The 21,848-nt window shown below is 50.3% G+C and overlaps 3 protein-coding genes across 19 annotated transcripts in view; 1 reads left to right on the forward strand and 2 right to left on the reverse strand.

Moving 5' to 3' along the window:
• Znf384 (zinc finger protein 384) overlaps positions 1-7,207 on the reverse strand; it is a 33,400-nt gene extending 26,193 nt beyond the window's left edge. For 5 of the 15 annotated variants that reach the window (XM_057768036.1, XM_057768028.1, XM_057767991.1 and 2 more), the window contains exons 1-2: positions 7,019-7,206; positions 5,816-5,875 (exon numbers count right to left, since the gene is read on the reverse strand). The gene's annotated coding sequence lies outside the window, so the exon portion shown is untranslated. The other 10 variants (XM_057768019.1, XM_057768000.1, XM_057767982.1 and 7 more) reach the window with 6 other exon arrangements.
• Positions 7,208-12,389: 5,182 nt separating this feature from the next.
• Pianp (PILR alpha associated neural protein) lies at positions 12,390-18,445 on the reverse strand. Of its 2 annotated transcripts, none has more exons than XM_057770375.1 (6): positions 18,218-18,445; positions 16,193-16,252; positions 15,454-15,959; positions 14,683-14,764; positions 13,828-14,049; positions 12,390-12,932 (listed from the first exon to the last, which is right to left on the reverse strand). In XM_057770375.1, exons 2-6 carry the CDS (start codon positions 16,195-16,197, stop codon positions 12,890-12,892), a joined length of 858 nt encoding a protein of 285 aa, XP_057626358.1. In that variant the 5' UTR covers positions 16,198-16,252; positions 18,218-18,445; the 3' UTR covers positions 12,390-12,889. The 2 variants fall into 2 exon arrangements, with proteins under 2 accessions (XP_057626358.1, XP_057626366.1); XM_057770383.1 differs by having other exon boundaries at positions 12,390-13,528.
• Cops7a (COP9 signalosome subunit 7A) overlaps positions 17,855-21,848 on the forward strand; it is a 35,896-nt gene continuing 31,902 nt past the window's right edge. The window contains exon 1 of one of the 2 annotated variants that reach the window (XM_057770346.1): positions 17,855-18,037. In XM_057770346.1, coding sequence (XP_057626329.1) covers positions 17,997-18,037 — 41 coding nt within the window. In that variant the 5' untranslated portion in view covers positions 17,855-17,996. The remainder of the gene's footprint in view (positions 18,038-21,848) is intronic. The other variant, XM_057770337.1, reaches the window with a different exon arrangement.

Here is a 21,848-nt window from a genome sequence, read left to right on the forward strand (position 1 = left end):
GCCAGAGAACTGTGACAGTGGGCTCACATTCACGGGATCCACTGGTCTACCATGTTCCCCATCATGCTGAGCAGCAGATTAAATGGTGGAATGGCCTTTTAGAGACACAGTTAAGCACCAATTAGGAGGCTAATTAGGAAGTGGAAGCATGGTTGGGGGCCAGAAAGATGGCTTGATGGTTAAAAGCTTATACTGCTTTTACAGAGGACCCAAGTTTGGTTCCTAGCACTCCCGGTAGGTGGCTCACAACTGCCTCTAAATCCAGCTCTGGGGTGTATTTTGTTTGTGTGTCCAATTCCTCTGGCCTGAGTACTCACATACACATAACCACAAACACATAATTTAAAAAAAAAAAAGAAAATTCAAGGCCATCCTAGTTTACATAACAGGTTTGAAGTCAGCCTGGGATACATGAGACCCTATCTCAAAAGAGTAAATTAAAAACAATAATTAAAAACAGGGCTGGAGATGTATAACTCAGTAGGCAGAGTATTTGCATAGCAGGCAGGAGGCCTGTGCTGGATCCCAGCACTATCAACTGGGTGTGGCAGTATACACCTGTAATTCCAGAACTTGGAAATTCAGAGGAACAGAAGGTCAAGGTCATCCGTGATTCTAAACAGCAAGGCCAGCCTGGGATAGGTGAAACCTTGTCTCAAACAAAACAAAACCCCCTATTTTTTAAAGTAACAGAGCCAGGGCGGAAGAGATGACTCAGAAACTAAGAGTACTTGTTCTTACAAAAGCCCCAGGTCCAGTTCCTAGTTCCTACACAGTAGTTTAACCATCCATACCCCATCTTCTGATACACCAGGCACACACATGGTACAAATATATACGTGTGGGCAAAATACTCATATATATTAGATAACTTTTTTGTTTTTGTTTTCTGAGACAGGATTTCTCTGTGTAGGCCTGGCTGTCCCAGAACGCACTCTAAAGACCAGGCTGGTCTCAAGCTCGTAGAGATTCCACTGCTTCCGCCTTCCAAGTGCTGGGACTTCAGTATGGAGCCTGTCCTGGAACTAGCTCTGCACACCAGGCTGGCCTTAAACTCACAGTTTGCCTATACCTCATGAGTGATGGAATTAAAGGTGTGCGCCACCACTGCATGGCAAATGCTTTTTAAACAAACAAACAAACAAACAAACAAAAATATTAAAGTAACAGAGGTCAGAGAGTAATGGCATTTACTGCCAAGCCTGATAACCTGAGTTCTGTCTCTAGGACTCACATAGTAGAGAGAGTGAACAATCACAGAATATGCTGAATTGCATGTGTGCTCTATGGTGCATCCCCTCTCCATGAAAAAAAAATGTGATAAAATTTAAAAAGTAAATAAATAAAACCCCAACCTATCAGTCATCATGGCCCGGGCCTTTAATCCCAGTACTGGGGAGGCAGAGGCAAGAGAGTCTCTTATTTTGAGTTCAAGGCTAGCTTGGTCTCCACATTTCCAGCCAAGGATCCATGGTAAGACATTTGCAATAAATAGGACAGCTCAAAATCAGGCACATAAGAACTACTGCTCACAAAGCATAAATAGTTGTAAAATGACAGGTAAGGAAAATGCTATCATTTGTGGGACACAGTAGCTCTGCCTATGATCTAAGCACCTGAGAGACTGAGACTGGAGAACTGTTATGTGAGTTAGAGCCGGGCTCCTGCCCTACATAGTTCCATGCCAACCTGGGTACCAAATGTAACCCTGTCTCAAAAACTACAGACGAGGTAACATGTTTTAGCAGATGAAGGTGCTTGCTATCAAGGCCAATAACCTTAGTTCCATCCCCAGAACAAACATGGTGGAAGGAAAAGAATCAACTCCTCTATGCTGTTCTGACCTCTGCATGCATGCTATCTCTCACATTTGTATGTGTGTGTGTACGTGCGCACACACAGACACACACAATAAATATATAGCTATCTATGCTATCCTTCTCCTGATAAGTTATCTTAAATCCATGTATTCCTTGACCTGAGGTCAGCTGGAAAGCCATGAATGAAGGTAATGGCTACAGTACAATGCAAATGGTGCCCCAGAGTCACAACACTCAAATTCTAGTTGACCTGGCATTTTACCACTCACTTTCCCTCCTCATCTATCACAGAGGAAATCTCCCCAATCTATGCAACATTCCAACAACCTAAAGAAGTCACTGATAGAATGGGGGCCATCTCGACACAAAGTATCTCCACCAGTTTTAATTGTACTGATGCATTTAAAACAAAAAAGTAGAGAGTGGTGGTGCACGCCTTTGATCCCGGCACTAGGGAGGCCGAGGCAGGCAAATCTCTGAGTTTGAGGCCAACCTGGTCTACAAAGTGAGTTCCATGACAACCAGGACTGTTAGACTGAGAAACCATGTCCTTGAATAACAAAAATGAAAATAAATAAATAAATAAAAACAAAAACAGAATACAGCTTAAGTGTGGTAGCTTTTGAAGACTTTAATCTCCAGCACTCAGGGGACAAAAGCAGGAGGATCTTGGTAAGTTTAAAACTAGCCTAGTCGATGAAGTGATAGATAGATAATTAGATACATACATACATACATACATATATACATACAAATAAATAAAGAGCAGGAGGGATTGCTCAGTAGTTAAAAGCATTAGATACCCTTGCCTAGGTTCAAATTCCAGCATTCACATGGCAGCTCAAAACCATCTGTAACTCCAGTTTCAGGAGATTCAATGCCCTCTTCTGGCCCCCAGGGCCACTAGGCATGTACAAGGTGAACAGATATACATGCCAGCAAAACAACCATACACACTAAAAAAATGAAAGGAAGAAAAAAAAGAGCCAGGTGTGGTGGTGCATGCTGCAATCCAGGATTCAGGAAGTTGGGGCAGGGAGATTATGATTTCAGACCAATCTGGAGCTGTCAAGCTGGCTCAGCAGACAAAGGTGATTGCCACCAAGCATAATAACCTGAATTTGATCCTCCAAACACGCAGGGGAGAAGAAAAAACCGACATCCACAGGATGTTCCCTGACCACTATCCTTGCACCATGACATACGCATCCATAAACATATTCTTTCACTCCCTACCACTACTCCTACATGCAAAAGACCAATCTGAGCTACAGTGAGACCATGTCTCAAAAAAGAAAAAAAAAAAAAAAGAAAGAAAAAAAGAATTTGAAAAGAACTGGCTTTACTTTGGAACGTGGAAGAAAGTAGAAGACTTCTTTTATAACCCCAGAGAACAAGAAAGGAAAAGTAATTAACAAGAAAGCCTCCAGATTAAAGGAGCTTCAACTCTGTTACTCTAGTAAGCTTCAACTATTTTGTTGATAAGAAAGGAAGTCTAAGTCCAGAGAAAGTAAGTAAAAACAAAACAAAAACAAAAACCCCAAGCCGGGCGGTGGTGGCGCACACCTTTAATCCCAGCACTCAGGAGGCAGAGGCAGGCGGATCTCTGTGAGTTTGAGGCCAGCCTGGTCTACAAGAGCTAGTTCCAGGACAGGCTCTAGAACTACAGTGAAACCCTGTCTCGGAAAACAAAAAAACCCCAAAATCCAAAACTATCATGATTGAATTAGAACTTTTCTTTCCAGTATCCAACTCAGTATGGTGATTGGCTCAGTAGGGGAAGGGCTTACTCAACATGCGTAAAGTCCTGGGTTTGATGCTCAGCACTACATAAACCTGGGTGATGTAAAATTGCTGACCCCAGCATTCAGGTGGAGGCAAAAAGATCAAAAGCTCAAGGTATTGCTCAGCTACAAAGTGAGTTTGAGGTCATCTTAGGCAACATAACAGACTATTTTTTTTCCAGGACAGCGTTTCTCTATTGATAATCACTCTGTAGACCAGGCTGGTCTATAGTTTAAAAGATTTGCCTACCTCTGTCTCCTGAGTGCTGGGATTAAAAGTATGTGCCACCACCTCCAGACAAGACCCATTTTAGCCAGGCAGTGGTGGCATACACTACCACTACAGAGTAACCGTGTCTCTTGAAAAACAAAACAAAACAAAAAAACAAAAAAGAAAAAGACCCCGTCTTTAAAAATCAAGTAAAAAAAGAGAGCTGTGGGGACAGCTCAGCAGAGAAGGCAGACTGCTAGCAGGCCTAATGACTTGAGTTCAATCCTCAGAATCAGACAGGAGAGTCAACTCCCTCAAGTTGTTCTGATCTCAATATGATTTCAACATACACAAAATAGATATAAAATATAAGCTCAAAAAAGAATTCAAAAGATTCCTTATCTCAACAGGAGATGCTAACAAAGGGGCAAGCACTCCCGCACTAAAGCTTTGTCCCTCCACCCACTATCTGTAGTGTTTCCGACCATCTGAAGGGCAAGCTGTCGTGGCCTTCAGAACTCGGATTTTACTGCCGCGGTGAGGACCAAGAGTTTCCGGTCCTTGCTATTTTATCTTCTGTGTGTGTTTATGAAGGTGCACACGTGTGTTGATGCCTGTGAAGAGAGGCCAGAGGACAACCTCAGGTGTCATTACTCAGGTGCCACCCACTCTATTTTTGGACGCTGGGTGTCTCACTGACCAAGGCCTCACCAATTCTGCTGCGCCGACTAGCCAGTAAGCCCCAGAGATCCACCTCTCTCTGCCTCCCCAGTGCTAGGCCTACCATGCCCAACTTTCTTACACAGATTCTGGGGATCAAACCCAGGTCCTTATGCTTGTATGACAAGCACTTTACTAACTGAATTACAGCCCTCTGTATTGCTTTTAAAGACGTATTTATTTTAGGTACATAGGTGTTTCACCTGCACACCAAAAGCGAGCACAGGAGCCCATGGGCTACAGCTACAGTTGTCAGCTGTCATGTGGGCACTGGGAATTGAACTTAGGACGAAAGAGCCACCACTGTTCTTAACTGCTGAACCATCTCTCAAACCCCTACTGGGTTTTTGTTTGTTGGTTGGTTTTTCAAGACAGGGTTTCTCTGTAGCTTTAAAGCCTGTTCTGGAACTCGCTCTGTAAACCAGGCTGGCCTCGAACTCTCAGAGATCCACCTGCCTCTGCGCCCCCACCCCCCCAGGCTGGGATTAAAGGCTAAAGAACCTTACTTCCTGTCATGCATAATGGCATATGCCTGACAGTCCCAGCACCTGGGTGGCAGATGCAGAAGGCTCACCTCAAGTCTGAGGTCAATCTGGTTTACTTAGGGAGTTCCATGCTAGCCAATGCTACATAACAAAATCTTGTCTCCAAAGACTAAAATACAACGTTATTTAGCATCAGGTCTCATATTTTGATTTTCCCTGACTACTACTAGGACATCATATAATTTTATCCCTTTTCTTTCAAACTACGCTAGAAGCGGTGTTCCCCCGAAACTTCCCGATACCTCAGATTCAAACAATCCCATTTACTGTCTCATCATTCAAGAGACAAGCAAACACTCCACTGACCACCAAGAGTGGGAAATGCTCTCCACACTCGGTTCTTCTTGTTTCTGGAGGCTACACCATAAAGACGATCCTTGCCGTTGGTGTCCTTGTGTCTCCACAGCAGACAAAATGCAAGTCCACTCGTGATCTCACCTGGTCATTTCACATTTCACTCCTGATGAGAACCAGTGGCAACGGAAGGCGGCAAAGGTACAGTGTTGCCTTTTTATAAAAAAAACTTCCTGGGCACCATAATAAACTAGAAAAGGCACTTTTTTTTTTTTTTTTTTTTTTTGGTCTAACAGCAAACACCAGTACCACAAGTGTTGATTACTTCAATAATTCTGTCACATTGTTAAGGAAAAAAATCAAAAACAAACGAACAAAAAAAAAATCACATTTGACTATGATCCCACCTCCTCCCAAATCATTAACCCAAGATCGTCTTACCCTCTCTCTCTCTTCCTCCTGCCGTCTTATTCCTTCTCCTTTCCAGGGCTCCTGAACTTTCTGGAAACAAATTCTCTAGGTTACAGAGGCCAGTAAGCGGAGGCCACCAGAGAACTGCACAGAACCTCAGAAGTTCTTTGACTGTCAGCAATCTAGAAAGCAGGCAGCTTCCCCAGCAACAATCCAAGGATGGAAGGACAGGGGCCCAGTGCCACCCACTACGTGGATAGAAGGGAAATAAAACCAGTTCCCCAAAACTAAGATGAATGCTATCACCAGCATTTGGGTTTCACTCCTAGGCTCGGACACTTAGTCTTCATTCCTCAGGGCTAAGAGTAACAGGGAGTCAGAGAACGGAGGACATGAAGGAGGACCCTGCTCCTGAGAAGTGGTCCAGGGAGCAACGCTGTGGGTAGGGGGATGCCCAAGCCCTTGTGTCAGGCACAGTGCCAAGTTCAGGCCCAGCCACTTCCTCTGGCCTCGCCCACCCACTCTACTTCTGTGAGGACTTCGCCCCCTGCCTACCCAAGGCCTTGTGCCAAGTAGTACCTCCTTCAACCTTCAGTGGTCTCTAGACTGGAGACCCCCAGCTGTCCCCCTAAAACCTTCGCACCCCTGAGACACCCAAATGGGTCCTTCCTCCCGATGTCAACTCCCACTCCGTCCTCAAAGGCCGGTCTTTGGGACGTCCCTCCTTCACCCCTCCAGGGAGCTGAACTCTGCCACCCACCAGACAGGCATCCGCCCCCTAAACCCCCCCATTCCTCCTCATCGCCCGCTCCTCCACAACCACTTCCGGTTCCGGGACAGACACACTTGCAGTCACATCGTGGACCACCCCCCCACCCCGCCCGCCCGCCCGCCCGCCCGCTCGCCCAAGGAAAAGGGGAGGGGGGAGGAGCGAGGAGCTTGGCGCGCGCCGACTGCAGCGGCGCGAGACTCACCCGGCGGCGGCGGCGGCGGCGGCGGCGGCGCCAGCGCCTGAGCCAGCGCGCGGGAGGGGCGGCGTTTGCAGGGAATGGAGGGAGCCGAGGGAGTGGGAGAACCCGCGGGGCGCGGGACGGGGAACGAAAGACGGGGTGCGCGGGCATGCACTGCAGGCGCCAGACGGATCTCCACACTCGCAGAGCTGCGCGCGAGACACCCGCGGGGCGGGGGCGCGAGGCAGTGTGTGGCCCCCCGCCCTCCCTCCTGAACACTCACCCGGAAGTGGTGCTGCGGCTCGTGCTCCCGGGAACCCCAGTTCCTCCACGCCCACCTTCCCCCCCCCCCAGCCTCAGTGAAGAGTCGTTTCGCGGAGAAGGCGGGAGAGCCGGAAACGAAAAAGGGGGGGGAGGGAGGGAAATAGCAAAAGGAGGGTGGTAGCAGGAAAGTGGGGGGAGAGAAAGAGTTCAAAGGCCGAGTCACTTCCGGGAGCGCCTAGAATACATCCGGCGCTGCTAAGGGCTCAGGGATACTGATGGCAGAAGTTACGACAAGTAAGGGCGGAAGTGGCTCCTACCCAGGGACGTGTGGAGCGTTCGGTAGATGTGACGCCCCAGCGGAAGTGAAGGCGGGTTCTGTTAGCTGAAGCTGAGCATTCGAAGAGCGGTCCCGGGCTTCCGGAAGAGACTTCTGGGGAAGTGGTAGCGTGGGAGCTGATCAGGTTCATGAATTATGCATCAAGGCAGTAAAGACAGTTTAGGTTCTCCCTTTTCTAGATTTATTTTATTTTTATTTATGTGTATAAATCCGTGTAGGTGTGTGCGGGTGCCCTCAGCAGCCCCCTGGAGTTACAGACAGCTTTGAGCTTCCCTGCCTAGGTGCTGAACCCAACCTCCGGTCCTCCGGTAATGCAACAAGCACTCCTTACGGCTGAGCCGTCCCTTCGGTCCCCCGTAGAGACGGTACGGATTCTTAAAAGACAGGGGTCACGGTTCATTTCTGGGTGTAATCGGCTGTGTAGGAAGTTAATTGACTTTTTCTTGAATCTTCACGAGGGTCCCTTTGACTAGTCAAGAAAAGGTAAGAATGTGTCCATAGTTGTTTGAGATCTCTGAGAATTGAACCCGTTTTCCTGTGACTACGCCAATACTCTTATCTTTGCTTTGGTCTTTTCTTGTTGCCTCCACCCACACAACACTCAGGCGTACCTCCTCCCAGCTCCATCAGGGTTAGGACTTTGAATTGCTCCTGTTCAGTATCAACAAATCCCAGAACTTAAGCTGTTCAGTAAACGTTTGTTGTATAAATACGCAATTGATTATGAACTACTCCAGGAGATCTTCCCCAATTGCTTCAACCCAAAGTTTCATTTAAAAATTTGTAGCATTTACAGCGTGTCTTTATCTTTGTTTTTGTTTTTCAAACAGGGTTTCTCTGTGTAGCCCTGGCTGTCCTGGAATTCTATCCTTAGTCCAGGCCGGCTTTGAACTCACCGAAATCCACCTGCTTCTGCCTCTCAAATGCTGGGATTGAAGGCGTGCACCACCATTGCCCGCCCAGCTATGTCTTTGTCTTTGAAACAGGATCTTGCACAGGTACAGTTCATGCTGACCTTGAATCCTAAATCCACTTTCTAAATGGATTTCTAATTTCCTACGTGATGGGATTTCAAGCCTCTCTTAGTCTATAGTTTATACTGTTAATTTTAACTAATTTGTATATCTGGTTCTCTAGTGAGATTGTCAGGGAAGAAACTGTTCACACTAGATACATAAGTGTTAAGTCACCTATGTTACCACTGTTGAGAGAATCAGCTTCCTTCTATCCTATCTTGTACCCTCCCTAAGCTGCTAAACTGCTGGCGTGTAACAGCTCCGAGGTGGGATGGGGCAATGGGATAACTTCCTGAATGCCTGCTTATATCCCATCTGCTTCCTTCACTAACCTGCTAGGCTCTGAGAAGCCCTACTCTCTAAAGGCTATAAATGTTAGTGATTGTCTTTGTTCTACAGGTTCTTGTGGGTCTCTGCTTCCTCTGCTTCAGTTGGCTGGTGTGATTAAAGGACATAATTACCAGAAATCCATCTCAGTACCAAACCTGGAACGAATCTTTAATTTTTAAAACAATACATTTATTTATTTAGTAAACCTATGTAGCCACAAGGCCAAACAGCATGATCTGGCTAGAGTCTCTGAGCTCAGGTCTGTTTTGGCTAATGCAGGATTGAGTTTCCTCAGTGAGAAAGCAAAATTACTCTAACAAGTAACTACAATCTTATTCTACAGATAGTTAAAGTGAGACTAAGTGACTCTTCCCCCCTCCAAAGTCACAGCCAGCAATAGTTAGTTAGTTAGTTAGTTAGTTAGTTAGTTAGTTAGTTAGTGATAGAGTCTCACTATGTAGCTTTAGCTTAGCCTGGGATCAGGTTGACCAGGCGGTCTTGTCTACTTTTTGAAACAGAATCTCTTGTAGCCTAGGCTGGCCACAAACTTGCCAGGATAACTTTGAACCCCCAATCCTGCTGCCTTCAGCTCTCTCCTCAGTGCTGGATTACAGACATGAACCACCACACCTTTTATTTGTTTTGGTTTGAGTTTTTGTGTATTTGTGTGTAAGTGGAGGCCAGAGGTCATTATCAGATGTCTTCTTTAATCCCTGTGCTCATTTTTTTTTTGAGGTGGGGTCTCTAAGTTAACCTAAAGCTCACCAATTCAACCACATCGACTAGTCATTGAGCCCCCCCAACACACACAAACAGTGCTGGAGTTACAAATTTGAGCCATCAGACTCATCTCCCCAGCAACATTGTGGTGGTGGTGTCTGCTTGTTTGGTGTTTTGAGATGGCCTCACTAAGTTCACACTGATCTCAAACTTACCACATTGCTAAAATGACCTTGAACTCCTAATTGCCCAAGCGCTGGAATTTGGGGCAAGCCACCACGCAGTGTTTCTTCCTGTTTATCACAATGTTGAGCCCAACACTCAGTCTGTGTTGATTTCAGTAGCAAATTAACAGGATAGGAATTTAAGTGACCCAGTTGTCATGTACCTGTAATCCCAGCTTTCAAGAAGCTGTGTCAGGAGTAAGAATTACAGGTAGGTGAGGCAGAGGTGGCACACACCTTTAATCCCAGCACTTGGGAGGTAGAGACAGGCAGATTTCTGAGTTCAAGTCCACTGTGATTTACAGAGGGAGTTCCAGGAAAGACCCCAAAGCTATGATAATTCCTGTCCCAAAAAGACAAAAAAAAAAAAAGGTTATGGGCAGGCCAGCCTGGGTTACGTTGAAAAGACTCTGCCTCCAAAAGAGAAGGAGGTGAAAGGAAAAAGGTAGAAGGGAGGAGAGGAAAAGAATGGAAACAAAATAGTAATTCCCCAAAGTCCTGGTTCTCCAGCTCTGCCTCCTGTACACATTCAAGCCCTCATGCCTCGGGCAGCCCCTCCTGCCTTTGCTGTAAGGAGCAACTTTTAAGTCCTTGGAACAAAGCTTCGATGCAGTAAATCTGGGAAATGGTGGGGAGGAGGGCTGTTAATTTTAGCCTGGGTTCTCCAGCTGGCACAGTTTCCATCTTGAATCATTTCCACACCCTGATCTCTGCTAGGAGATCCCTCCTCCCAAGGGCTTCCCCATCCCCTTCTTTGGTATGTGCCCAATGGTAAGCATTCCAGAAGTATGCCCAGGAGAACCTTGGCTGAGTCATTTGATGTACCCCTCAACAGAGTTTGGTGATAGGAGAGTCGACGCCTCCAGTCAGGCCTGTGACATGTAGACTTGACAAAACTTTCAAAAGAGCAGCTTGGCCCTTGTTTACTTTCCCCTCTATGACTCTGTTACCCACAGCCTCGAGGACTTGAGGACCCAAGTCACTGAGTTTTAGGAAAGGAAAATTCAGGTGTGCTCCCCAGACCCCACGTGGTGTCATGGTTAGCGCCGACCCAGTCTAGCACACATCCGGACTGTCATTCTCCCGTCTCTAGCCTCCTGCCTTTCCATGGGGAGAGGACGTTGAGGGAAGAGAACAGGTGAGATTTCCAGTATCTTTAATGGTGTGTTTAATTTATTTAAATTTAGGAGAACTGCAGTCTAATCAGAGAGCAATTAATTCCTTCATTAGGGGACTTCATGTGTCCCTTTTGCATATGGATGAGCCACAGGGTCACACTGTCCCTCTAAAGAGTTGTTGAAGGTGAGAGCCCCAGGAGCCCTCCAAACAGTTCCTTGCCCTTCTGCACCGGATGCTCTTTCCCCCCACTCTCTTCTGGCAAGGGCTTCCAGCCCTGTGGGAAAAGCTGCAAAGGTTAAGGAGGCTTCCTTCACCTTCCCCAGAGCCCTTCCCTAGCCCAGCCTGTCAGCACCTCACCCCGCACCTTCAGTTTCCTCCCAGCTCAGCTCCCTCTGGGTTCTCTGAGTGCGCTGTGTTGGCAGCCCTCCTCAGAAGCCTGAAAGACCTCACGCCTCTGCTGGTTGGTTCATTATTCTGGCCTGGGCTGCTTTCCTCTGGAGCAGTCTGTCCTAAACACCACTGTCATCCTGAGAAATACATTCCTTCCTCTCCACACTCGTGTGCTTTAGGGGTTCAGACACAGTTCCCTCAATAGGCAGTACAGCTCCCCAGTATCTAAAGCACACCTACCAACACACATGCACACACACACTTCCTATTTATATCAAAGATAAAATGCATGGAGGCAGGTACAGTCCAGGCAGCCCACACTGCCCTCTTGGATACTATATTGCCACCTACTTCCCTGTGGTTGCCCATTTCCAGGGAGCAGGTGAGGCACAGATTTGGGGGGGGGGGAGCAAGACCTAGGTGGTTACCACAGCAACTAAGCCTAGCAACAGCTGAAAAGCTGATGTGTGGGCTTTACTAGAGCTGTTGAGGAGCCAAACCTAGAATCGGGACCTCAGAGGTGACTGATCCCAGCTGGGCAGCCTGTGTTCCCTCCCCAGACACACCCCTTGATTCCACCCCCACACCCCAGCAAAGGCCTTTCTCAGAATGGAAAAGCTAATGAGCTAACCACACAGGGCGTCTGGTGCAGCATAGCTTTTGGCGGGCAGCTGTAGGTAGGGGCATGTTAAGAAGCAAGGATGAAAGTAAGCCAAGTAGAGCGCCCTCTCTCCTGGGGCTCCCCCAATCTTTTTTTTTCCCTCCTCTCCATCTTTCTCTCCTTTGACCCTTTATCCTCCGCCTTAGCTGTCTTGCCCAGCATGGTGACTCATGCCTATAATTCCAGCACTCAGGAGGCAAGGTGGGAGGATCTAGTACTGGCCAGCCTGGGCTAGAGAGCGAGAGGCCCTGTCTCCCATCCATCATCCGCATTTCTGGCTTGTGCCGTTGCCTGTCCTAAGAAATGTCCCCCTTTACTCCGTCCCTTTTCTCTTGGTCTCTCTTGACCTTCGCTAAGAAGGAACAAGCAAGCCACACTGCTGATTCCAGTGTCTCCTGCAAGGCCTCCCTCCTCTGGACCCTCAGCTCCTCCCGTTCTGTCCCAAGTTAAGACATCCATCAGGTTCCAGCTTCAGGTAGAGCAGGCCAGGTGACAGTCTAGTCTGAAGAAATTCCCGGTCTCCCCTTTGTTCACCATTCTTCCTGCCAGTCCTCATGGGGGGGGATAAGGCAAAACAAAAGACTTAATTATCTTGCAAAGGCTTTATTTGAAAATTTTGAAACTTACATCCCACAAGATTATCACCACAAGAAGAAAGAGATAATACAAAAATATATATCACAGCATAGGAGCCAGGTTAGAGGAAGAAGGGAGGTGGAAAAAAACGAGAAAGAAGGGAAGAACCTGAGGAGAGGATAAGAGGGAGAGGAAGGAGAGGGAAGAAGGGGACATGAGGGGACCCAGGAAGAGAAGGGTGGATGTGGAGGCAGAGCTCCCAATGGCCTTGAACCAGCTGGCTTCAGTCCCTGGCAGCCTAGGTACAGTTAGGGAGGGCTTAAGGAAAGGTGGGGAAAGGAGGACCTGTTGCGGGGCTCTGAATTCCATAGAGACACATACACACAAACGGCCAGGACAGACAAGACAAGGAACTTGGGAGGGAAGGGAGAACATGGGAGTCCCTTCTCGTGTAGTGCAGCAGGTGACTCCCCCAAACCCATATTTCAGATGGATGACAGAATTTAGCAATTGGGCCTCAGTACCTCCATTCCGATGGGGGAGCCCTCAGAGTCAGTGCCCTTGGAATGGGATAGAAGGACAGTGAGACATGGAATGAGACGGGGCCATGGCAGATGGCACTAGGAGCCCCTAACTCACCTCCCACCCACCTCTAGGGCAGCATGCAAGGGCCACAGAGACTAGACCAGTGGGTGCTGAGGCAGTGAGCACACTGTGTCATGGAATGGTCAGAAATGCACATCCCCAGTCTGAGATGGCACAGAAAATGCAAAGGGAGTGGGACATGGGCAACAAGAGGGAGAGAGCTAGGAGCCAGCTGAGCAGACATGGGTGGGGAATGGGCAGAAGAGCAGCATGGAGAGCATGACCGTGCTATGGCCTGGGAGGGTGGAGGTGAATGTGCAAGGCTTTCATGTGAATGTGCAAGGGTGGGAATGGGGGACCCCAACCACTGGAGGGCAAACAACTGGACTTGCCCATGGGGTCAGTGAGTGGTCCAGGTGGTGTGCAAGAGCAGGAGCTGGGAGCCCCCCACCATGGCCCCAGTTCCCCACGGTTGCCCCACCCTCAGTGGATGGTGGCTATGCCGGCCACTTGGCCTCCCGCTTGGCAGCACCCCAACATGGGGGAGCATCACAGATTCACCAGGGGAATCCTGAGAGGAAGAGGGAAAGGGCATAGTCAGGAACCAAGGAGCAGGCTGAAGCGGAAGGAAGAGTTCACGACAGAGGGCACTTAGGGTGAAGAGGGCAGAGCTAAAATTAAGGGTTGCAGGAGACTAGGACATGGGGTAGGAAGGGGTCCCTTTCCCCTGGGGAGGCCTGCGAGCCATGTCAGGGAGGAGATTCATGGACTGCAGTGGGGAAGCCCACCCACCCCAGAAACACCCACCAAAGGCCTGGAGATCTAAGTTGCCTTCCCTCACCCTCCCATCCCATTGGCCCCTGCCCTCACCGGTTCAACTGGAAGGCTGGAGCCCCCTTGGGCTGGGGCATCCCAGGCCGGGGTCCCCCTCGGGGCTCCTCATGGTCAGGGGTGGGGGTAGGTGAGTCCCCGAAGGCCCCCAGCACAGTGACTCCAGCAGGGGATAAGTCTGTCAGTGGTTGCTGGCTCTCCTCCTGCCTCAGGGCACCTTGCTGCCCTGAGGGCCTGCGCCGCTTCTGGCTGCGGTCCCAGCTTGTGCATCAGAAGGAAAGAGATCCTTAGGCCAGCACCTCTGGTCAACCCAGCTTCTCCTCCTTCCCTGGTGCCTCCAACTCTCCACAGTACAGAAACTGTCCTCTGGGACCATGCGCCCGTCAAGCTATTCCTTCTGCTTCCCTCCAAACCAGTTTTGGAGAGCCACAGGCTTCGTGCCTCCTCCCTGCAGTACAAAGCCCCTTCAAACTGCCCCTTGTCACACTAATGCCCAGAGGAGCCCTTTCTCTCCTCTGCAGCTACCTGACAGACATTTAGTTCAGTTTCAAAGTCAGCTACTGACTTGGGCACCTGAGTCTAATGATTCTCTCAGTAAAGAGTGAAGGACTATGTGACCTGCTATAAAATGTGTACAAAGTTCTCTACTTCCTCCTAGACAGGAGCCCTAAGACAGGGTTCTGCGACCTGGTTCAGTTTTATCTGTCTTGGAGAGCCTCCCGCTACCCTTGCATTTTTCTGGAGGAATCTGCACTGGTTTCTCTCCGTTCTCCACTCCAGTTGTTTTTCAAGCTCTTCCCGTCCCCTGTAATTTCCTACTCCCGTGTAACTGCTGTCCTTGTCCTTGCCCTCTGTCTGGCCTTTCCCAGCCTTCCTCCATCTCCCCCAACTTACCAGAACTTGAAGATGATGCCTGTAGCCACAAGAACAATGATGATGGATATGGTGATTGTGACATAAAGCTGAGGGTCCACACCTGAAAGACGGAAGACAGCTGTTGGGAGGCCTGAGGCAGGGTCAAAGTGGGGTGTGGCTGAGGACTGCCACGGGACTCTGCCTCGTGTCTACTTCTCTGGACTCTCCCTCTTCTATCAACTTCCTCCGGAGCCCTCAGCTCTTCTACATTCCCTAACATTACATGTACCAAACACCACATGTACCACGTACCACACATGTGACGAGGCCCAAGGTCAGAGAGAACTATCCTCCTGTGTATAGAAACGGAGGTAGAGGTATCAGATGACCTTCCCTGGCCCAATCCTATGCTACCATCCAGCACAGTATGTGCTAACACACTGCCTGGCAGCGACCTTCCTTCCTCCGTGGCTTCCCTCTGCCTGGAACACCCATTCCGTTTTGAAGGTCTATCTCACATGGCAGTTGTTTGATCTGTCCTGATCCCCAGGGTGAAACAGTCTCTCACTTCTCCGTTTTTCTAACAACATGCTGTACGTGCTTCTCTTAGGGTGTTTATTATGTTGACTCATCGGCACATGTTTGCACATCTGTCTTCAACAGTGGACCCAAACTCCTTCAGAGTGTGGGAGGCATCTCCACCTCTGCACGCACCCTTGCCAGCCTAGAACCTGGCACGTATACTGAAGACACTCACAGATGAGGCCTCCCTCCCCATCCCTCACATCCCTACCAGCCTTGCTCACTCACCTTCTCCACGCCCTCCAAACAGGAAGGGCCTCAAGGTAGCAGGTGTTTCCCCAAGGATGAGCCCATCTCCGTCATCCCGCATTGAGTCTGAGTTGGGGTGCGGGGTAGCCAGCCCATGTGGGGCTGCAAAACCATAGTCCAGGGGCAGAAATCCAGGATTGACAGAGTTGGGGTCCCCTCCATCCTCCCTGGAGACTGTGGGACCCCACACAATAGCCCAGGGGTACTGAGATGAGGGAGGCCCCTCCTCAAAGCCTGATGGGGTGGCAGGAGGTGCAGTGCCTGGCAGAACTTGCCGACGTGATCTTGGGACCCGTGGGGATCGGCTTGGTGGAGGAGCCCGCTCCCAAACACACACATGGCGAGGGGCTGAGGGGCCACCCCGGACACAGGGGGGACGGGCTGGGGCTGGTGGGGACCGAGGGGAGGAACCCTGAACCGGCGGTGAGAGGGGCAGCAGCAGCAGTGGCCAGAGAGGGAGGAGCTGGGACAGCAGTGGAGCAGGCCTATGAGAAGGGAGAAAAAGCAGGTGAGCCCCTGGCCACTGGGGGCTCATGTGAGAACGGTAGACTCACACCAAAATCCGGGGTACCTCCCTCCAGGTTTCTCTGCTAAAGCAAGTGTGTGTCCCTAGCTTCATTTCATCTCTTTCTAGGGGACCAGTCCTCCAGAGACCCCAAGTTGGTCCAGTCCCCCAGGGAAAGTGGTCTTCAAGCTCCCTCTGCTGGGCCAAACTTACCACATTCTGCACTCCGTATCTGAGGTCTTCCTCAGCTGTGACCCAGATTTTCAGCCTTTACTGGAGGAAAAATGAGGGTGTCACAGCCCAACCTACCCTGTGTCCTTTCCCAGCTCATCCATCCACCAGTTCTGCCTCTTCGTGCCCCACCCCCTGCCCCGTTACCAGCCACGCTGCTGCTTCCCAATATCCACTGCTTCTTAGCATCCTTTTAGGGGAAAGCTCCCTACAGTAGCCCCCAGTCCCACCTACAACACCCCAGATGGGTCCCTGCTACCTCCTGGCCTCAGTGTCTGTCTACTCCTGCCTCTTTGGCTTCCTTCCTTCTCACTTCCTCTGCCCACAGCTTCAGGCTTCTTGGATCTTAATTTAGAGCCAAGAACCTTGTGATTCCCTGAGCACCTACCGCTAGGGAGGGAGTTTGAGAGTGGGGGAGGGAAGGGGAGTCAATCTTAGTGAGTGTGAGGGGGGTGCTAGAAGCCCCCTCACCTCTTGTAGTGCTGGGCACTTCTCTGGCGATGAAGCCCGGAAGCTACCTGCCTTTTCAGAAAGATGGGAGAAAATGGTAGGTGGGAGAAAAACTAGAGAATATGATTTTTGCTCTTGGTGTTTAACCACCCAAGCACATAGGTGCATTCTGAAAGAAGGTGGAGCTCGAAGGAAGCCACCCCCTCAGCTGCTTCTTCTGGGCAAAGTCTTAGGAGAGTCTAGATGGTTGATTCCAAAGGGAAGTGCACAGTCTCCAAGCTGAGGGTGGCGAGTCCCAGGGGGCTATGGTCTCTAGAGAGAAGGAGCATGTGACGCCCTGTGTCTTGTGGATTCCTAGTTTATATGGGCATGTGGAACGCTCCAGGAAGAAGCTAGGGAAGGAACTAGGGTAGTGGACAACAGGGGTGAGAGGTGTGGGGTGCAGAGGGAAAAGGCTGGCCAAGAGTCGGAAGGAGGGTGAACAGCAGCTGGGAAGAGATGGAGGGGGAACAGGCTCCACATCTCAGAGGGCGCTGAAGGGAGAAGAGGCCAGGAGGAGAAAGTGAGAACAGGCAAGGGAGGAGGATGGAGGGGTCTGGTCAGGACAGAAGCAGAGAGAGTAGAAGGGAAAAGAAAGGATGGAGATCAGAGAGGAGGAGAAAGTCACTGAGATAGAAAAGAAAATGGTGTTGAAGGCGAAATCAGAAAAGGAAGAGAGGAACGGAGTGGTGGGGGGATGGAACAGCAAAGATGGAGGAGTTAGGAATTGTTTCTTGAAATTTAAAGGGATATGGAGACAGAGCTGGAGGCCAGGTGAAAGCGAAGGGAAAGATAAGAGATAGGCCTGGGGGCTCGGTGAGAGAAGGTTAGAGAAGGGGTGAAAGAAATGGTAGGCGAACCAGTGGAGCGGATAAAGGCTCAGAGACACCAGTGGTCCGCGGACTCCAGGATCCACCTGCCCCTTCGCCTGCTACGTCCCCCACCACCAATGTCAACTCCAGCCCCTTCACACACACCCCGTACCCCTTGGTCACCCCCTCCAGGAAGTCCGCAGTCCCCGAGCTGGTGCGCCACCCCACCCCCTTCGCGCTCCTCACCGACCTGTTGTGCGCGGAAGACGAACCGGGGGTGGGGTGGGGGAACAGGGCCCCATCCCTAGCAGAACCCCCAAGCCCGCCAATCCCACAGGCCTGCACTCCCTCCACAGGGCTGGAAAGCAGCGCGAGTAGGGAAAACGAGGCAAAGATATGCCATGGGATTCGGAGGGAGCACCCAGAGCGGAAAGGGGACCTGAGGCAGGAGGATGCCCGAATCTGCAGGATGAGCTAAAGGCGGGATGAAGGCAGCCGCGGAGACGCTGATTGCTGCACCAGGAGGGTAGGATGGAGTCGGGACAGCGAAAGGATGGAGGGCACAGTGGAAAAGGGGCTCTTCGTGTCTGGAGCCCGACGAGGGACCAGAACAGGAGGGGCGGGCGGCGAAGGGCGCGGAGCTGGCACTGGGGAGGGCAGGGCCCGCTCTCTCCGGGTGGGGGCGTAGGGTCCCCCCATGGCTCACCTGCATGCCTGGCGTAGCAGCGCGACGACTGCAGGCGCTCGGGGCTGCGCGGAGCTGGGGGGTCGCAGAAGCGGGTGGGGCGCCAGGCATGGTCGGGAGGTTTGCCTGGCAGCAAGGCGCTGGAGCCGGAGGGGGGCGGGCGCCCGGGGCGCGGGGCGGCGGCGGCTGTGGCGGCGGGAGATGCTCGCTTCGGCTGGGCTCGGCTGGGCTCGGCCGGGCTCGGGTGGGTTCGGCGGACGACTAGGACCGCTTGGTCTCCGCCTCTCCTCTTCACGTCTGTAGGCCACGCACAGTTTAACCCGTCACTTGCCAGACTGCGAGCTCAGCTTTTGTCCCAGGTGCAAGCAAGGTTGAGGAGGGCAGCAGCGATTGGGGTGGGGGGCGGGCGGAGACCTCCAGTTCTTCGGGATGTGATGGCTCAACAGACAGACCCCATGATTTCTAACCCCCCTAGCAGTTCTGAATTTCTGAGTCAGCCAGACATTTGAGTTCCCAACTCTGGCCAGGGTGGAAAGGGATGGGAGTTCAAGACCATGGATGAGAGGACCGATGGTGTAGGAGAGAAAACTGCACACACAAGTTAGGGTGTCCCAGCAGATTACTCCCCTTATTTCATTTTGGCCCTGATGTATGATTCAATTTCTCTGAAGCAACCCAGTCCTTACGTGGTTCAAGATCCAAGGGTATCAAAATATCCAAACCACTTAACTGTGGCTTACAAGGATGTAGGTCCCCATCTCTAGGTATCTCCGATTTTTCTTTCCTAGGATTTCTGTGTCTCGGTTGCAGTGCAGCTAACACACATTCCTAGAAGGAGGCAATAAAGACCTGCCTGGGGTTCTGCATCTGCTAGTCCCTGCAGAAACTTTTCCTTGGCCGTTCACAAATGGCCCACGCCAGTCTCACTTAGATCCAGTCTTCTGAGAGGCCTTCCCTAATCTCTTAAAAAAAAACTCCCCTGATGTGGGCCATGGATATGGCTCAGGAGGTAAGGGAGGTACCTTGCCACCAAGCCTGACTACCTGAGTTCTAGCCCCAGGACTCAGATGGTGGAGGAAGACTCATTTGAGCTGTCTTCAGACCTCTGAACGAGCGTGCGAGACACACACACACTAAAGATACGCAATTAAAAAAATTCCTCTGACCCGTTCTTCTCCCTATGTTACCACCCCCCAGCTTCTAGGAAACCACAGTCCCCTAGTTTCCCTCCAGCCTCCTTGCTGTTGTTTATAAGTCCTGCTCAGCTCTGACTTCTTAAGTGTTGGAGCTTAGTCCTTGGCCTTCTCTTTCCACATTCTTTGTCCAGTGATCTCATCCAGTCCCAGGGCTTAAATACTCTGTAAATGTCAGTGAGTCCTGAATTTATTTCCATAGCACCAGACTCATTTGTCCAACCGCCCACTTGACATAGCCACTCCGATGTCTAATAGCCATGCAAACCTAATGTGACTCAAACAGATGCCTGGAACTACCCCACCCCCAATTCATTCCTGCCCAGGGCTCTCCGAGACATGACAACTCCTTGCTCAAGCTAAAAGCTGTTTTGGTTTCCAGTTCCTTCCCTGTATCTGCATCACCAGCAAGTGCCACAGCCTCCACTCTCAGCGCATGTCCTCCGTCACCCCGTTCATCTTTGCTGTCCTGATCCAAGCTGCATGGCACATCTGGAATCACGGGAGCTTCTTAGACGCGCCTTCATTTCTGTGCTCATTTACAGTTACCTATAATATTTTAAAACATAAAAGCTCTTCCTTTTTAAAATATTCAAGGGCTGGTGAGATGGTTCAGCAGGTTTCTAAGCCTAACAACCTGAGTTTGGGTGGGAGGAGAGAACCAACTCCGACAGAGTTGTCCTCTGACTGCCATTATCCAGCCTGTGCACGCACACACACACACACACACACTGAATAAATATAATGTAAAATCCACCAGCGTGTACGCCCTCATATGCAGTGCTTCGACCAGATCAGACTTCCTGATGTTCCAGAACACCAGAAGCCGTTCCCTCAGAATCCCTATACTTTGGGTCCCTCTGCCTCCAATGCTTCACTGATGTCTCTGTTTTTACCTGGTTGGCTCTTTCTTGACTTTCTGATCTCTGCCCCAGGGGTCTCCACTGCATCCCTGTCTCATCATCTTTTCCGAGTCATCCCTTCCTGGCGTGGTTCTGTATGTTTGCCGTTTAGTGACATCCCACATACACTGGAGAGCAAACATCTCGTTTGTCATCTTCACCCTACATCCTGGTTGCAGTGCTTTGTCACATGGGAAAGCCTCCATCTTCATTGCTCGATGAACATGGTCTGGGACCAACCCCGCGCTCTCTGAGCCCCCTTCACTCTCCATCGCCCCCATTCCCTCATCTCTGTGCTCGCTCTGCTCTCACACATACCCCTCCGGGCCATCCTTCTCCCTCTACCCTGTCATTACTCTGGCTCTCCTGCCTCTAGGAAGGAAGCCTGCTGTTAAGACCAGCATCTGCGCGCAGTTACTCTCCTTCTTGCCTGGCCTGACAGTCTTTCATTCCAAGTCAAAACAGCGGTGAGTCAGTGAGGCATCCTCTCAGTGTCTCCCAGTGGCAAGAGAAAGACAGAGCAGTCTGATGAAAACACAGCTATCTGACCACGTGAGGGAGCTTGCACAGTTCCTGCCGCTTCCTAGGCTCCCGGGGAGCCTGCCATAGGCTCTCATGGATGCATTGGAACCTGGTGAGGTCTGCATTTATCAAATGAGTGTCAGTTCATGGTAATGCCTTGCACGTGAAGCTTTGCCTCGTGATCAATTACTTTCAGTACTTTTTATTCCTTTCAATAAATGTTTGTATGAGACAGAGTCTCATATGGTCTGGCCTGGCCTGAATTCACTACATAGCTGAGGGTAATCTTGAACTCCTGACTTCCTGTTTCCATTTCCTGAAGTGTTGGAGATTAGGAGAACGCAGCACCACAACCCAGACATCAGCAAATGTTTTTTGAACATAACTACAAGCTGGGGAGGGCACTGGACCAGGGCATACAGTGAAGAGCAACAAAGTCACCACGGTCTTTAGTAAGGAGACAATGAGCTATCACGTGATAGGCTCAGGATATGAGTCATTGGTGGAGCACGTGCTTGGCATGTGCAAGGCTCTGGGTTCTTTATTGCTATGTCTTTACTTAGACAATGTTCCCAGTGCTTATCTGATGGATCTCTTTCCCCGGGCTGGCTTTGAACTCTCAATCCTCCTACCCCAGCATCCCGAGTAACAGTATTATAGGACTGCATCACCATGACCAGTCAGATTTCCATGTTTTCCTTTTTAAAAAAATTATGTGTGTGTGCCCTAGCGTACATGTGGAGGTCAGAGGACGGCTTACAGAAGTGGTCTTCTCTTTGTCTCATGTGGGTCCCAGGGATCAAACTCAGGTCAACAGGCTTCAGGGCAGGTGCCATTACCCCCGAACCACCTAGCTGGATTCTTATTTCTATGCTTCCTTTTCTCAAATGCCTCCCCTCTCTCTCTGCTTATAGTCTTGCTGCATTACTTAAAAAAGCAAAAACAAAAACAGAGGGGGGGAAGGAGGAAGGGGAGAGGGGAGGTAGGAAGGGGGATGGGGATGTGTAGCTCAATTAAGTATAATAAAGTATTTAA

This window comes from Chionomys nivalis, chromosome 1 (assembly GCF_950005125.1).
Source record: "Chionomys nivalis chromosome 1, mChiNiv1.1, whole genome shotgun sequence".
NCBI classification, from domain to species: Eukaryota; Metazoa; Chordata; class Mammalia; order Rodentia; family Cricetidae; genus Chionomys; species Chionomys nivalis.